Source organism: Typopeltis vanoorti, chromosome 2 (assembly GCF_054136105.1).
Source record: "Typopeltis vanoorti isolate ZY-2024b chromosome 2, IOZ_Tvanoo_1.0, whole genome shotgun sequence".
In the NCBI taxonomy this organism is placed as follows: domain Eukaryota; kingdom Metazoa; phylum Arthropoda; class Arachnida; order Uropygi; family Thelyphonidae; genus Typopeltis; species Typopeltis vanoorti.
In genome coordinates, this window is record NC_143550.1 from 174,548,915 (window position 1) to 174,568,226 (window position 19,312).

Here is a 19,312-nt window from a genome sequence, read left to right on the forward strand (position 1 = left end):
ATCATTCATTCTTTCTGTGTTTCTACCTTCATTTACACTTTCAGCGACGCTCTCACACCTATCTGGCACTACCACGCAATTCTCTAGCACACCGCCATTTTCTACATTCTGACTATCTATCGTTAACAATATCACACACGAAACACGCTTGAAGTCCTCATTCTCTTTACACTTTCTACACATATTAACTCCACTATCACTTTCTAACCAGACTCCCACCGCTCTTCGCAAGGCATACATCTCACAGACAGCACATTGCATAAATTCGTTTACATCAAAACTCTTAAACAAACATGGCAACCTGGCCGCCATTTTTTTCTTTATCGGTGCCATGTGTACGCTATCTTTTCTTAAAAATAATAATTAAAATAACAGAAATCACGCAAAAATTGCACAGACACACCAAGAAACAAAAAGCAAACAATACTACTTAAAATTCTAGTAAAATATCTAATGTTAACACAAAATACTACTCATCTTTTCAGGAGCTCTCGACAAGCCGACGATCTAATCAGTGCGACACCAAGTGGAAGCTTGGTGTCACACTGATTAGATCTCTGTACCTTTATCGTCGCAAAGTTAGACCCACAACTTTCTGACATATTTCTTAATGTGGCTGAATGCTCTATACAACATTCATATAACAAACAGAATTGACATCTAAACCGCAAATTTGATGTCCTAGTTTCTAGACAAATCAACCTTTCCATGTTCCAGATAATTGTATCATCAATGTGTCCAGTTGCCCTTTAACGAGTAGTGAAATACTCATTCTCTCAAAAGGACATAATTTTGCTATAGTCCCTAAAAAAAATTCCTTATTTAGATTTCCTGGCTTATTTAGATTCTATTATTTATTCTCTTAAAATTCCTTATTTAGATTCTCTCTGCCTAGAAGTTGCGTCTATGCTACTTAAAGCCAAGCTTCCTCCTTCCAGCATATCTCCTTCTGAAAAGAAAGCACTATATTCCTTAAGAAGCAACAGTCACCTTGTTATCACTAAAGCAGACAAAGGAAAAGCGACAGTAATTATGGATTCTTCAAACTACAGAAGAAAAATTTCGCTCTTACTTCGAGATCGCTCAACATACCAAGAACTTGATCACGAACCCACCAACAGGCAACTGAAGAAATTAAATTCCGTTCTAGATGAGGTCATAAGTTTAGATGCAGATACGATAGAAAGGTTAAAAAGACATTTTGCAAGACCACCTAGATTTTATGGTCTACCAATAATTCACAAGACAGACATTGCTCTTCATCCTATAGTTGACTATATCGATTCACCTACTTATCACATATAGGCAAATCACACTTTTTTTTTTTTTTTTTTGAAAAACTTCGGATTTCTTAAATAAATTAAAAAATATCTCATTACAACCTACTGATCTTATGGTGAGCTTCGATGTAGAATCTCTATATACTAATGTGCCTCTTAAAGAGACTTTACAATTACTTGCTGACATCTTCCCATTATAAAATTATGCGATTTGGTGATGCACTCCGGATATTTCTTGTGTCAAAACAAATTCTACAATCAAGTGGAAGGAACGGCCATGGGAAGTCCACTTTCACCTGCTTTAGCCAACTTTTATTTGGAACATCTAGAAGACGTCCTGTTTTCATCTATATTCCCTCAACCATCCTTTTGGGTTAGATATATAGATGACATCTTTTCAGCGTGGCCTCACAACAGAGATTCCTCACCTTCCTTTTTAGCCAAAATTAATTCCTTACATCCTCGTATTAAGTTTACCATGGAGATTGAAAAAGACAAGTTATCCTTTTTAGACATCCTCCTCATCCACTCGCCTTCAGGTATTCTGACAACTACAGGTTTACAGATAACCCACTTTTACTGACGTTACATTCTCAAACAATCTACCCATCATCCTTATCAAAAAATAAGAATTATAAAATGTTTAATTCAATGAGCTAGAACTAATTGCTCAACTCCCCATGAATTACAGAAAGAACTTTCAACTATCAAACAGCACATGAAATTAAATGGCTTCTCTAAAAAAACTACCCAACATCTGTTCGATTCCTATAGTCCATTCCAGAACAACAAAGAATCAGTACATCGAGTTCCAATTCCATATATTTCCGGGATTTCAGAACCAATTTCAAGAATTCTGAAGAAATATGATTTAACAGCCACTTATATCCCTATAACAAAATATCCACCTATTTTCCCTTTTTAAAGATGAACACTCAACTATGTCTCTGCCTGGTGTATATAAAGCTCCTTGTAACTGCAATCTGTTGTACTTTGGACACTCTATAGAAAAAAGAATACAAGAACATCAATCATACATTCTTCACAACAAATCCGATATGTCTGAATTGGTACAGCATGGGATAGAGATAAGCCACAACATTCTCTGGTCCCAGACTCCCCTTCTACACAGATGTCACTATAAATTTGAACGCCTATTCAAAGAAAGTGCTGAGGCCTTACTTCAATGCCCTAACTTGAATTGAAATGACTGTATATCCTTGTCAAAAATATGGGAAAGTTTAATCCGGATAACACACTAAATTTTTTTTTTTAAGTGAGACCTTTAATTCTTACATTAGTCTAATGTTATCTTTAATTGAATTTCACTTGCCTTAGTATCCCATAATGCAAAGCACATCTCCTTGCAGATATGTATAATGCTATGCATTATTGGAAGGGTCACTACCCAGACTGGTTTCGACCTTTATTGAGGTCTCTTCAGTGGGAGCCAGACCCAGAGGTGATACTAAGGTTGAAGTAATGCAGAAGTCATATGTTCCTATACCAGTTGCCAAAAGGTGTCACACCTTATTATTAAATTACTCTGGATTAGAGAAAGGGTTGTTGGAAGTTTTTCACTTGGTTCCTTTTGGCAACTGGTATAGGAAAATATGACTTCTGCATTACTTCAACCTTAGTATCACCTCTGGATCTGGCTCCCACTGAAGAGACCTCAATAAAGGTCGAAACCGGTCTGGGTATGGGAACCATAATGCATAGACATTATACATGTGTGGAAGGAGATGTCCTTTGCATTATGGGTTACTAAGGCAAGTGATGTGAAGTCATACCACCTTTACCACTAGTTGCCCCAGTCCTGAAAATACTTCAGGCACAAACTCTGTTTGCTTACACTTGGATAAAGGATTAAACCAAGTATATAATTTCTTGGTATCTTTAATTTATAGATGCAAAGGTCATTTCAGAAGGCAAGATGGTGAGCTAGTTGTTTACTTAGTGGGGAAATTCACACCACCACCACAAGGTAGTTGTTGCATTGATTGAGAAAAGGTCATGCTATATTCCTTCTTGGTTACAAGCCCACAAATGACAGGATACATTTTATTAGTCTTAAGGCTCTTTCTGCCAATTCTGTCAGTCATGGTAGTTTATATACTGCCATGGATGAACTGAAGATGGGAATTAGGAAGGTGGCAGATAGGTCAGCAACCTTAGATATGCTGATAATGCAGTGCTTCTCTGTAATGTTAAGGACCCCGGGATGAATGCAATTAGTAACAGCAGAGGACTTTAACTCAGTTCTATTAACATGAAGATTATGGTATTTGAAGGAAGTATAGACTGAGAAGGTCTTAGATTGCTTAGCAAATTAAGAAATAAAATGGAGAAATAAAAAATTTATTTATTAATAAAAAATTGAGTATCTGAGATCCATTATAATTGTGAAGAATTGCTGTCAGAACCCCATTTATTATGTATGTAATCCATCACTATAGAAACAAGGCTGAGTATTCTGACTGCAGCAATTTTTTTCTGTTGGATGCAAAACTTGGAACCTAAAGAAGTATAATAAGAATAGGATAGCTACTTTTGAGATTTGTTCACATTTCATACATTGAAAAGTGGACAAATAGATGGGTCCTAGAAAGGATTGGTAGGACTATAAGAAATCGTAAGAGCTTTAACTAAAGAAAGCTGAATTACTTTCAACACACCAAGAATGAAAGGAACGCTTCTGAAAACAGTCATAGAGGTTCCTGGTCAAAGAGAAAATAGTAGAACCTCAATGAGATGGATAGATCACATGTCTGGAGTGATTGGTCAGATTTGAAACCTTATGAAAAGCATACAATATGCTTTTCTTAATCTTTCTTTTCTTTCTTAAACTAGATCTCTGTTGCTTCCCAAAAAGGTTGAGAAACATGATTTTAAAATGATGTCATGTTATAAGAGTTGAATTTTCTCAGATTAGAAAAGTCAACATATTAGCATCTTAAAAATAATTTTAAAAAAGTATTTAAAAAGATTCAGAAAACTGCAGAATATGAAAGAAACAGACTAATTTTAATGCCAATATTTCATGTAATATTAGTATATTTAAATATATTTCCTTCTGTGTCTGTGTTTCCATCCAGATTAATCTAAAAATCATTATTTAAATTATGAATACCTTTTGATGTTGATGGCCCTTTCTAGTATAAGTATATAAATTAATAAGTTATAATTTCTTATTAAATTATTTTTCTTGATTTTAGGTACGAAACCATCTACTGAATTTCTAAAAAATTCAGAAATACCTTTGAATACCCGGGGATATGTAATTGTGGATAAGGTAACTATAAAATATAAATTGTATATAGTTTACATACAGTATATGTGTGTGTGTGTGTATATATATATGTACAGCTAGGTCTTGATTAGTGTAGATAATGAATCCCATGAAGTGGTCTCATTATTCAGATTCACACTATTCAAACTTATAATTATATCAAAAATGTGGTAATTGATTCCATCTCAACAGAAGTAGGCAATGAAAAAGTTTAAACATAAGTTTTTATGTTTTTTAATAGAGTAATGCATAAAAAGAATATACAGGAAAACCTCTCTTAGTGTGAATTTGATATGAGCGATAATCATTTAGCTTGATTGAGTGAAATGATACTATTTCCTGCTTTAAGCAAGTGATTAATCAGTTAATGTGATTTTTTATGTTACATGAAATTGTTTGCCGCCAATCTACAGTGAACGGAAAAGCTGGAAGTCATTAAGAGACATGAAAGTGGCATCAGTAATACAATGATTGTGTGAGACCTGGGATACAGCGAATATACAGTTTGGACTATATTAAATAAGAGTAAAGAAAACAAAGAACAAGGAAAAGTTGCTATTGCTTCTTTAAGTATGCAGATCACCTGAAATAGAAACCATTTAATGATCGAGATGGAACATCTTCTATCACTCCGAATTGAGGATTATAACAAAAAAAGAATATCTCTTAGTACAGGGAATATTCAGGAAAATGTTCCCAATCTTTTTACCTCATTGAAAGAGACCAAATTTCAAGAGGAATGTGAAAGCTTTACTGTGAGTTTAGGATGGTCTGACCGTTTAAAAACTGACCTGGGCTGCATAATGTAAGAATACTTGGGGAATCTGCTAGTGCTGATAAAGATTCTGTTTCCAAATTTCCTGAAGAATTCAAAGGATAAATCAGGAGGGTGATTATGATGATCGGCAAATATTCAACGTCGATGAAACTGGTCTCGTTTGGAAGCATATCCCAACAGAAACTTTCCTAGCTAAAAACTGAAGCATCTCAACTAGGATACAAAGTATCTAAAGATCATCTTTAGGAATTCATCCTTCTGTCCTGACCTTATGCAGTGAACTTACCTGCTGCCTTCCGCATTTCAGGATTTTGATGGCTTTTTCTACTTCAAATATGGATATATATTCCTAATTGCATGCCTGTTGAGTGTTTTTTTACTACTATGCTGTCAGTGATTGTTTTGTTTAGCAATTTTTTGAAGTAATTGCTCCGTACATCAAGGATATCTTTTCTCCAGTTTTCATGTCACCTTTATCATCTCTAATTCCTTTTACAGCATTCTCTCCTCCATTTCTGAGCTATTTTGGCACTTTCTTGATATTTATTTTCTATGTTCTTACTAAAGTCTTCCCATTGACTTTTGTTTAGCTAGTTTTACAGTGTTTAGCTTTCTTACATTTGTTTCTGTATTCTCTAAGAGCACAAGTTGACTTATTTTCTAGGAACTTTTGATATGTTTTCTTCTTTTTCTTCACTGACGCTTTAACTTCCTGTGTTCACCATGGAGTTCTGATTTTTCTATCCTTGCAAACAACCTTCATCATGCCTCTCTGGCTGAATCAATCAATGTTTTCTTCAGTATTTACCACTGAACCAAGGTTTGGTTCCTGTTCTCAAACTTTCATTTTTTTCTTGAATAATGTTTGAATATTTTAGTCTGCAGTTCACATCTGAGAGCTACTCAAGACTGCTCACTTTTATCCTGCTCAAGACTAAATGGTGATCACTTCCAATATCAAGTCCTCTGTGCATTTTGGTGTCCTGCAACAGGGAGAAAACATCACGATCAACAATAACATAATTAATAAAGAAACACATAAAAAAAATTACCACTGAACCAAGGTTTGGTTCCTGTTCTCAAACTTTCATTTTTTTCTTGAATAATGTTTGAATATTTTAGTCTGCAGTTCACATCTGAGAGCTACTCAAGACTGCTCACTTTTATCCTGCTCAAGACTAAATGGTGATCACTTCCAATATCAAGTCCTCTGTGCATTTTGGTGTCCTGCAACAGGGAGAAAACATCACGATCAACAATAACATAATTAATAAAGAAACACATAAAAAAAAAAAAAAAAAAAAAAAAAAAAAACACAGTGATGTCTTTAATTAGTAAAAGGACAAATATTTCGTACTAAAATTAATAGTATATCTTCAGTGTCTGTTACAGTAATAGGAATGGAATACAAGCATAACGTTCGGTGGATCACCTATTAAAATACAATTATTATCGCGTGCTGGGAAATAATAGAAATTAACAAATTTAATCTATTAAGATAAATGCTTTTTTACATAAGATAAACGTCTCCAAGATCTTTGAGAGAGACAGACAGTCATTTCTATTTAAGTTCGGTCTGTGTAAGATAGTTTCACAACTTTCTTTGAATAAGCATTTTTGCGTATAATGCGAACTAGAAATTTTGTTTGAAAACTAGCCCTAAAATGCCATGTCTACGTATAATGCAATCTGTTAATCTTGTTCCATAACATTATAAATAATACAATATGAATTAACGAAAGAAATATTTATTTTAAAACAAAATATCAAAATCCTTTAAATTCTCTTCATCTTTTGAGTCGTCAAACATTTCGTTTATAAATTCATCTGTAGGGATTGCATCATCATCAGTGTAGCAGTTGTCATCATCGTCTTCATTCTCTCCAATTTGTTGTGCATCATCCTCCCTTTCGTATATGACGCGATTTTCGGATCCATCCATTGAATTACTTATTCCACATTTAGGAAATGAGCATTGAATCATTTCAGATGGTCTTGATTCCTATGCTTCTTTAACCCAGCTGGTGACTAGGGTGATCTCAGGCTTCTGAAAATTCCCACCCTTTGTCATCTTCACCAAACCAGATGACATCCATTCTCTCCATTTTTCATGTAAGTGATCTTTAAACTGCTTATTCAAGCTGACATCAAGCGGCTGCAAAACGGAAGTTAGACCTCCCGGTATGACTGCTAGGTCTGTACGTAGCTCACATGCTTTCTCTTTGCTTGTCTCCATTAAATGCGCCCAGAACATATCCCAGAATAGCATGCTTTGTTATTGACGTAACAAGCTACCTGGACGCATGTTCCATACTTGATCCAGCCACAATTGTAAACCTTCTTCATCCATCCAACCTTTCTGATTGGCAAGAACAATTACACCTGGATATGAAAGCATATGAAATTTCATATGCTTCGGAATTTTCTTCCTTTTAAATATCACTGTCAGCTTTAATTTGGTTCCGTCTGCCATGCATGCCGGAACAACGGTAAAATGCGTTTTTTCATGTCCCGTTGTTTTTATGAAGACAACCTTTTCTCCAACTGAGTTTACTGTTCGATTCACAGGCATATCAAAGTACATGGGCATCTCATCCATATTGCCAATTTGGGAAAGTTCATATCCGTGACACTTCCTTAATTTTATGATAAATTTATGGAAGGACTGCACTTATTCTTCAAGCTGCTTTTGTAACTTCTGGGCAGTTTTTGTTCGGTGTTAATGTTAATGCTTTGCATTCCATAAATCTGTTGCACCACCCAGGCAAAGCAAGAAAAGATGAAATACCTGGTAAGTTTTAAAAGAGGTAAACCGTGAGTAGACATAACTATACATAAAAATATAATGGAAAAACTCACGTAGAAAAATTATTTAATGGTATAATTTTCGCCCGTGTGTCACAGGCATCTTCAGTACAATTAGGCACAAAAATTAAACATTAACTGACAATTCCAAAAAGCGCCACCTAAGTAGCTGGTGTAAGATAACTAAAAAGGTCAATAACTTTCCTAAAAAAAAAAAAAAAAAAAAAAATTAATACAATAAAAAGTTAGGAAAGATTAGCTGATTTGTAAAGTACTACAAATATACTTACGTCTATCCCCTTTATGGGAGATAGTACTTTACAAATCAGCTAATCTTTCCTAACTTTTTATTGTATTAATTTTTTTTTTTTTTTTTTTTTTTTTTTTTTTTTTTTAGGAAAGTTATTGACCTTTTTAGTTATCTTACACCAGCTACTTAGGTGGCGCTTTTTGGAATTGTCAGTTAATGTTTAATTTTTGTGCCTAATTGTACTGAAGATGCCTGTGACACACGGGCGAAAATTATACCATTAAATAATTTTTCTACGTGAGTTTTTCCGTTATATTTTTATGTATTGAAATACCTGGTGTGTCCTTGAATTTACCATTCTTGAGTTGTAGAGCTCGAAAACGAATTGCATTTCTCGTTACTATAATGCCATCTTGTCGTTGCATCAAAATCCATTCATTTAGCTCTTCTTCGAGTTCTGGAAAGGATGCTACACATCCACGATGGGCACGTTTTGTTTGGAGGATTTTTTCAAGACTGTCTTTTTGCTTACGCCTAAGTCTAATATTACTCTCTGCTTCACCAAATTCTCTCATGGCAACACAGTTATTATGTTCTACTGCAAACTGCATGCCATGCAATTTAAATCCTGCTTCAAAAGATGAACGTTTACGTTTCTGTTGGCTCATTTTCAGGCTAGGTTTGTTTAACGAATAATATTTAAAATGAACTGTGGTTAAACCGATATACCTAACTGTGCTCTATCTATCTATCTCACTGTGCTCTATCATTAGCACTACTTACATTACTGGCTTTATGTGCAGATACAATGCACGCTCGGTCACCGAATGCGAGTGGGTCAAGTAGATTTGGTTGCATAGGCATTAGGTAGTATATATTGTGTGTGCAAGTCTAATAAGATGTTATATTTTTTAGGATCCGCATATAATGTGAGCCCCTAACTTTAAGTAGTATTTTTTACCATAAATTTTTCGCATTATACGCGATAATATATGGTGATTAATTTACTATGCCACAGGTTCCTTTTAAAATCACAACAATAACATAGTCAATGAGACATTTCTTATTCCTTACCTCTTCTCTCCTTGTGAATTTGTCACATTTTTATGTTGGAACATTGTGTTAGTAATAACCAGTCCATGTCCTGAGCAAAAATCCAACAGGTATTTGCCATTATTATTAGTTTTGCCATTTAGATACTTAGGTTCAACAGTGGAAGAAGATGGAGGAGCTGAGAAGGAAGTGGGATGCAGGATACAAGCAGGTTGGAGGAACTGGAGGGAGATGGCTGGAGTGTTATGCGATAAGAGGGTGCCGATCAATCTGAAAGACAAAATTTATAGGACAGTAGTGAGGCCAGCTATGACATATGCTATAGAAACTGTGGCCCTGAGGAAAAATAACATTAGCAGGATGGAAGTAGCAGAGATGAGAATGCTTAGGTGGATGTGCGGTGTGACCAGAAAGGATCATCTGAGAAATGACTATGTCAGGGGAACAGTGAAAGTTACGAACTTAGGAGCGAAAATACAGGAGGCAAGGTTGAGATGGTTTGGTCATGTGATGAGGAGGGAGGACGAATATGTGGGAGGAAGGGTCATGCAGATGGATGTGCAAGGAAAGCGGAAGCGTGGGCGGCCAAAGAAGAGATGGAGGGAGCTGGTAGAAGAGGACTTGAAGATGGATGTGGTGACAGCCCAAGACAGGAAGGTGTGGAGGAGACTCATAACAAACAGTGACCCCACTTAAGTGGGAGAAGCTGCAGAAGAAGAAGAAGAAGAAGATTAGTTTTGCCATTTCTCCAAATTTTCCCAAAATATTTTTGTATGTCTGAAAATCATTTCCTACTTTGCTATTTAGATCCCCGATAATGAGCCTCATAAAATTCCTCCACTTCTACTTTAGTAGAGCTTTCTCTGGGACCATAGACACAAATAAGTCTCATTGTCCAGTTCTCCATTTTTTTGATATTTGCCCACATAACTCTACTTGATATTGCTTGCCATTCAAGAAGATTAGTCTCGTATTTTGTTACACCTTCTTTTCCCTGTCATTGCTTAAAGCGGGTGCTTAAGGGTTAAAGCTGTATAACTGAGAGGAGACCTCCACATAGCCTTTAAAGGAATGCAGAGAACTGACCAGGGCTTTTGACCTAAAGTCCAATCCTTAGCTTTTCGTGGTGTACCCTGTTATGTATCTACCTGGGTACTAAACGAATGAGTATGGGCTGGCAATTTGGGATTTAGCCAACTAAATTGTATTCTTATTGGCTTAAACCAAAATATAAAATGATGGTCCATTCTATATTCCTGTAATTAAAGTCTCTCATCAGGATCACCTTTTTATGCCCAACAAGTTTGCCTAGAACAACTCACAATCAGTATTCTCTACATTACTGCCTATAACAACATCCTATCAGGTATATTAGCCTGTTGATTTCAACTTTACACCACAAAGATAAAATTTATAATCTGTGCATATACTATCTATTTCCACACTTAGTGGATGCAATGCCTTCAATCATTATAAGCACTCTCCTTCCTCTTTTCACCTTCCTATCCTGGCAAATTGCATACACTTCCATTTTTATTCCTGATATCACGTCATTCATAGACAACCAAGTTTCATTTATTTCAATTATCTTTGTGCATATTTATTCAATCAGTGCAACAAACTCAGCTTTCTTATTTAGAATACCCTTTACATTTGTATGCAAACATAACAATCCCTGTATCTTTGAGAGGAGACCACACACCAGCATGCTTTATTATAGCTGCTATACCATACTTCTAAGTTTTAAAAGAGGTAAACCGTGAGTAGACATAACTATACATAATAAATAACGGAAAAACTCACGTAGAAATATTATTTAATAGTATAATTTTCGCCTGTGTGTCACAGGCATCTTCAGTACAATTAAGCTCAAAATTAAACACTAACTGACAATTCCAAAAAGCGCCACCTTAGGTGGCGCTTTTTGGAATTGTCAGTTAGTGTTTAATTTTGAGCTTAATTGTACTGAAGATGCCTGTGACACACAGGCGAAAATTATACTATTAAATAATATTTCTACGTGAGTTTTTCCATTATTTATTATGTATAAAGGTGGCGCTTTTTGGAATTGTCATTTAGTGTTTAATTTTGAGCTTAATTGTACTGAAGATGCCTGTGACACACAGGCGAAAATTATACTATTAAATAATATTTCTACGTGAGTTTTTCCGTTATTTAGTATGTATAGATACCATACTTCTGTCTAACCATTTCCATTTATTATTATTATTATTACGTAACACCTCCAAGGAGTACAGTGACTCATCAAGGGAGCGTACCAACTCTCTATCTCCACCCATCACAACTACTTTTATCATCTACACTAATGCCATCTACTGCCAACTACTACTGCTATTTTCACAATCATCCATGTGCAGTGCGATATTCAAACCCGCAGCCTTTTGGCTGGAGAGCGGATATGCTAACCACTCGTCCAACCAGGCCACAGCCAACCATTTCCATGATCCTGATTTGATTGTCATTCATGCCCATCTCATTCTTATGTTTATGCATTCCATCACTTTGTGCTGGTAAAACCTAAACAAAAGTCATGGAAAAGGTTTCAGAAAATATAGAAAAGAAATATCTTGAGAGTGCTGGTGTTGGAGAATATACAAAAAAGCTTTGGAATAGAAGGAAAGAGAACCATGAAATGAACCAAAGATAAGTTATATATAAATTGAAGATATGATATTAAAAAATAGAAATAGAGGAAGAATGTAGTCATGAGCACAATTCAGTGCTTGAGATAGAAAAGCTAACAGAAATCCAAAATATGTGTTGGATCGTCCTTCCTGTCTTTTGATCCGCCATCTTGTTTTAATGTTGTTCTTATTAAGGTTAATTAATTGTATGTTGATTACTAATCCAAATATAGGGAAATTTCTATTATACTGCGCCACCCTAGATTCAGATTAGGCTATGCAAAATTGTGTAATCAAATATTAATTAACTTTAGCAGTCTAATGTTTATATATAGGCCGAATTTTACATTAATATTTTAGGTTCCCACTAGGTCCAATAATTTTATGAACGGTGCAGTGGAAAAGAATCAGGCTGACAGCAAATTGAAATCAATAGAACAAAACATTTAATGCAAGGTTATATAATATATATACATAAACATACTTTGGATACAAGATAATGCAAAATTAACTCAGTTCAACTACATATAACATTCACTTAACTTTTGGTATTAAACACTGAGCTTCAAAATCTAATTTCTCCCTAATAGGCAAAGATAGTTCTAAAGTTCTTTACCACTGAAATTCACAACAAATATTTTAACAATAGTATTCTTTATCTATCCCTTAGTCAGAAATCACATAGCTCAGTCAAGAGATAGCTATCACTTTAATGGGGGAAGACTATTAATCCTCTAGCTTCGGCTAATTTCAGCATAAACACCAGAGTTAATGTTAGGATTTAACAGAAGGAGATAACTCTTATAACATCACTCTAAAATGCTATAAAGTACAACTGTTCTTACTGGAATAAATCTTTGCACATATTATTCACTGTGGTACACTTAAAACTTTAGTTAATTATCACACTGGAGCTACACATTTCAAAGGTAATCTTCTTTAAATTAACTTAATCTTTAATTTCAGCACATCACAAATTCAGACACACTTGCATTAGAAAATTCACTTATTCCTCACATACTGCTCTACAATAGAATCCGCTTTCCACTAATCTTCCTTGAAAGCACTGGAATACAACATTAACTTCAGAATTCCATATCAGTATTGTCATGCTTACTTCCCTTTGCACTTTCTTAAATTTTTATTCCGTCTAACACTGTACCTTATTCCTACTTATTTATCCTTTCTTACTTATACCTCTTCTATCAAAATCTTACCGGCCGTGCCATTAGTTATAATATTTAATTTTTTATATTATATCCCTTCGACTATGCCACTTGTTATTACGTTCTTTCTCCCCCTTGTTTTACCTTGTGCCTTTATTATTTGTTTATTATATTGCTACTGTTATCTTAGCTCTCTCTCTCTAACACATATGCAGGTAAAACTTGTTTCCTATCAAATATTCTTCCCTTAAGTTCTTTGCAGTCTTATTGGCCTCTCTATATTCTAAACTACATCTAATCACACAACAATCTGATAGAGTTCACCCGATAAGTATTAACACATTTATTTTTCACTGCGCCAGCTAATACCTAGGATAGACAGGGTTCTTGCCCAGGGTGAACCTTTTCAGAGTGATACATGATAATTAGATCAAGATTTATCTTATTCCTCCGTTCGCCTATTTCTTTCTCACAGTCGTGGCTTGCTTAAAACATTTATGCACATAAGTTCATCCCACTTAGTTCGTTAATATTTTATGGGCGGTAATTTTGAATTCATAAGAAAAAAGCAGGTCAGGCAGGTACTTGAATGAAACAATTTATTTAGCTTTAAGGAAATATACGATTATACAATACAAACATGTTATTATGAATGCTCTCAAGTTAGATCAAAGGCTCTAATTAAATTATTCTAATCACACATATTAACTTGCATTGACCACTAATACAATCATCTATAGCATAAATTCGTAGGTAATCACTGTGCCATTCTAATATGTGTGGTCATGAATTAACACAATAACACACTTTATACAATAAGTTTAGCTTGATCAGATATCTACTTGGCCTTGTAGGGCAACCAAATCTTAACACAATCTCGGGCCTATGCCTAGTTATAGGCTATTCTTACAGTTCCTTAATTTAAGTCCAATACAAAATATTCTCACAGGGGATTCACTCTCTTCTATAACTGGAAATGGGAATTCAAAGGTCTACATTACCATCTCTGTTCTTTATTTCTTAAATTTCTTCCTGCCTTGTCTAGTCATCAAGGCCTTCAGTATAGTTTCCCAAGAGGATATCTCCCATTAATCTGTGCAAGTAGAATCTCAGCGGGAAAACTGGGGGGTGGCACGGTAACGTCGCCTTGAACGGACAGCATCAATTTGGTTCCTCCATCACACAACAATGCACAGCTATCCTAGTGCACGGATATAGCTTGACCCATTACGAACGCTACGACAGACGAACCAAATGCCTTCCATGACTAGCCAGGAACTTCCCCCGACGGTGAGCTCGACCACTGTCCGAGAGATCAGGAACCAGGAATCCAGGAAAAAAAGTTTGGAATCGTGCTTGCAAGGCCTTTTTGTTTAATTTTCTCCTCTCGGCAATTCTCAATCTTCGCGATGTGTGCCGATGCAGTCACGTGTGTTAACGTCAATCTCCTTAGCTCCCTCTATTTTAGTCGCACGTGTACATGCTTTCCCTTCCTGGAAGATGCTTAGGTTTCTTTTTCCAGTACTTCTTTCCCTCCTTTCTTATGAATAATACAGGACGGCAAAGTGACCCTTGAACCCTGACTCATAGGCTTTGCTATTTTAGTACAAGAGACTGGTTTTTCAAGTGGATTTGCCAGCTTACATGGATCTCTATGGGCCACACTTAATACAGATTATATATAAAAGCTCATTATACAATTTTTATGTAATTCCTAAATTTTAATTGTTTTGCACTTGTAAGCAGCTTACACTTATCCTATTGCCAACGTTCCATGTTCTCTGCCTAAGTTGTATTAAAGTTGTGACCTGAATAATTTATATTAAACATTTCTTAGCCCTTTCAGGACACAACAGTATTCCGAGTTGTAAATTTACATTTCAATCCTTAGTAATCTGATTACAACACTTAATTCTTTGTACTACAGCCTCTTACTTAACTCCGTGCTGCTAATAAATTATTTCCTCATCTCTATTGTACTGTTCTCAGTGCCGTTACTGTGCTGAGTGCTCCAATTGTACTCAGTCCCTAGTTTCCCAGTTCTAGTGCTATGACCGACTGTTGTGTCCCCCTCATTTACTCTCGCTTTCCCTTTTATATACTTTTACTCCTTTTTCCTGCCAAAACTTGTTCTCTCTGTCTAGCTCATATCAATTCCATCTCACATCCATAATTCATGTATTACCACGCTCGCACTTTCTACTTTTAACTCCATCTCCATGACAACAATTAGAGCAGTACATGAGCATTATATAACATTTTACCTTTACATACAGAAACTAAATAAAAGAATATTTTTCAATTCAAATAATATATAATTAAATATGATGAACACAAATTCTTCTACTATTAATATAGGAAATAATAAAATAATCTGAACGTTATTTTTATACAGAGTCCTTTCCATTATTAATACATATCCTAGATTAATTAATTAAATAAAAAAAAAACTCAAAGGTAATTATATGAATAATAGTTTATAACAAGAAATTTACATAAAATAATATCTACAAATGTAGCCTTTGCCATGGTGGATTATGTTGGATTCTGAAGGGAATATTAATAATTTCATTTTCTCTTCATTCAGAATCCAACATATGGAAAGGGGTATGTGGAGTCAATATTTTACCAAAAATGTTCAAAATATGGAAGTATGAATATTATACAGGGGTTGTATAATATATATATGATTGCACAATTTTGATGGGTGAGATGACTGAATTCTGAATAAAGTACATCTCTCACAATACCTGTCTATAAAGGAAGAAATAAAAGAAAGAGAATCAAGCAGAAATTTCCTCCTTTGTGTTCAAGGAAGAATTTATGCAATCATATACTTGAGGAGGCTAATAAATTCTCAAAGAGAAATGTAGGAAAGACAAGTTAGATTCAGAATAAATAGAGTTGTAAAGATTAGAGAAGTTTATTTTAATCATAACATCACTGGAAAATGACAAGGATATGTACAAGATTATGTTCTTATGTCAGCAGAAAGAACATTTCCATGGAACATGTTTGTATTAAAAGTTCAAAATTAGATAGGTATGTGCATAAAATATTGCAAAAAGCTAAAAAAGGTAAATTGTTATTACAGAAGGAAATCTACAAAAGTAAATCTACTTCTATTATTTTAGAAGTAAAATAATAGAAGTAGATTAAAATAATAGAAGTAAAATAATACATCCTTACAAGATGTAAGGATGTATTATTTTGCCCAAGATTATTTTTGCCTGGTTGCCCGAGTGGTTAGCGTATCTGCTCTCCAGCCAAAAGGCTGCGGGTTCGAATCCTGCTGTAGGCATGAATGTTTGTGATTGTCTGTGAAAATACTAGTGGTGGTGATGGGCAGTAGATGGTGTTGGTGTAGATGTGGTTCATTGTAGAGTAGGTGCCCTCCCTCAATGAGTCTTTGGACTTCCTGGAGGTGTCACATAATAATAATAAAAGATTAGATCTGGAAAAGGCATAATAAGATGCCATGAGAAAAGCCCTTCAAAATGCCACAATTATATAGCATAAGTAGGTCATTATACATAGTCATATATAGTCTACACATTGTAAGATAGGGGCTACAGTTGAAAGATGTACAGGAAGATTAGATCAAATCAGATGTAATGCAGATCACATTATGAAAGAAAGTAACATTATTCTATAACAAATTTGGTGTAAAATTCAGCAATAAAAGACTACCTATGAAAACAAACACACATTAATTGACATGCCCACTCAATGAAGAGCCTGTAGAACAAGTCAAATAAGCTGAAAAACATTTTTTATGTATGTGTGTGTGTGTGACTATCTGGTATATTAACTTGAAATTGGGACATATTTTTATAAACTGACTTAGATCCGAGAGTTAGTACAAACAATTAAATTTATTCACAACGCAACATGTTTTGTCGGAAGGCCGACACACACACACACACACATATATATATATATGGAATCAGAAAGATAGACAAAATAACAAGTTAGCATTATACAAGACGATGTTCAAACCAATTTTAACTTATGGATCTAAAAGTTGATTATAAAAAAAATAGATAACTTCCTAGACATCATAGGTTTGAGTTCTGAGGAAAATAAGAAAAGTAAATGGATGAGATCAATAGCAAAAATTATAGAAAATAAAGATACTATTTCTGAAAGGAACTTTATATTATCAGAATCAAGAATACATTAGCAGAAGTAATCTAAAGTTCTGGAGGAAGATGAAAATCCAGTCAAATTGATGCAGTTAATAGTGCCTTTTTCTTTCTTATCTGTCAGATGATAGGTTGAGTCTTTTATGAAATCTTTGCCATCTGGCTCTCTCTCCAGCCATTTCTGTTATCTCTTTGAAGCTCAATAATTGTGGCCTTCTTTATCCATAAGATGTTTGGCAATTTTAATGCAGCCAGTTTTGCTACTCATCTGCTACATTTTCCTTCTAAGCTTTAGCTGGGCATGGTGGGAGAGAAAGCAGACTCCTGCTGCATACAAAGAACAAAGTAAGATAGAAGTTGCGGTGGCAGAGGTTCAGGAGACCATAGACGGCTTGAATAAAGAAATAGCTTGCTTGCATGTAGTCCTTCACAGGACAAAGAGTGGGATAAAAAGGCTGTAGAAACAGCAAGAGAGAGTAGTCAAATTGAGAGGGAAAACGCACACACAAGAGGTCTGAAGGCTACAAGAAAATTGTAAGCATTAACGAGAAGTAGAGCATAAGCAGATTATTTATTACAGCAATTCTCTGATAAGGAAGGGGGTACTTCACGAAAGTGCTACAAAATTTTGTTTCCATGGAGAAAAAAAGTAATAATATTAGTAATGCTTTCAGAATGTAGAAAGGAAAGGTGAAAGAATTGACTGTTTTGGTTGGAACCAATGACCTGAGAGGTGAGAAATATTGCATGAGGGAAGATGTAAAGAGTTTTTGAAAGAAGCAAAAAAGAAGAGCAAGGGGTAAAGTTTTGTATGTCTGCTGCCACACTATGACAAGGAGGAGAAGACGAGGACATGCAGAAGAGGAGGGCAATGATGGCTAATGAATCAATACACAGGCTGGCAGAGGGAATGGTGTAGAGCATAGGTTCCCAAACTTTTTCGGGCCACTGCTCACTTTGCAAGACATAAATTTTGTAACGCCTCCCCATAAATAATAATTAATAAATAAAATAATTACACAAGATATAAAAAACAAACCTACCAAACATAATCACAGAAAACAGTATAATAAGTTTCGAATAATATTTGCTTTGTTTTTTCCCTCTAGTTAGCAATATAAGTTAGTGCTAACTAAAATTTACGATTTTATTTCTTTCTTGCCATTATTATTTTTACTCGTAATATTAAATTATATAAAATTGGGTTTATTTTTTACAAATCAATTAGAAAAGTGGTTTTATATATTTTATATATATTTTGAAATGAAATATAACGAATATATTTGCTACTCTAAACATAACCTATTATACACACATATATACATGCTCTATTTTCTCATTGACATAGAAAATTGACATCTATTTCTATCTGACATGGTAAGTTTTCAAATGATTAAATAATTGAAATAGAAAATTGATAAAAAAAAATTGATCGTGTAAGACGGGCATAAATTTTAAATGATTATCTAATCGCAAAATCACGAAAATAATTAATTTTTAAATATATATTATTAATTTCTTCTATAAAGAGCCACCGACCCCTAGACCGCCCCCAAATGCTTCAGCGCCCACTGGGGGCGGTAACGCCCACTTTGGGAACCTATGGTGTAGAGGTTGTGGACCTATGGCCTGAGTTTGATGGGCAGAAAGATTTGTACAATGCTGATAGACTGCACTTAAATGGATTCAGAGTTAGGTGTCTAGAGAGAGAGAGAGCTTTGTTTACTGAGAGAGTGTGGAATTACAAAGTCAGGAAAACTACAGAAATTAAGGTGGGTGCAATTAGTGTGTGTGAAGACATCATGAATTGAATGAACAAAAAAAGAAATAAAGAATCTAGTCTCTCAGGCAACAATATTGAATGAGGTAGTCATTTCAGAATGTAAAGGTGATTGGGA

General features: G+C 34.8%; 1 protein-coding gene across 1 annotated transcript in view; it reads left to right on the forward strand.

Moving 5' to 3' along the window:
- LOC150109678 (apoptosis-inducing factor 3-like) overlaps positions 1 to 19,312 on the forward strand; it is a 288,264-nt gene that overhangs the window by 152,325 nt on the left and 116,627 nt on the right. Inside the window, exon 6 of the mRNA XM_090402963.1 lies at positions 4,499 to 4,575. Within this exon, the coding sequence (XP_090259089.1) occupies positions 4,499 to 4,575 (77 nt within the window). The remainder of the gene's footprint in view (positions 1 to 4,498; positions 4,576 to 19,312) is intronic.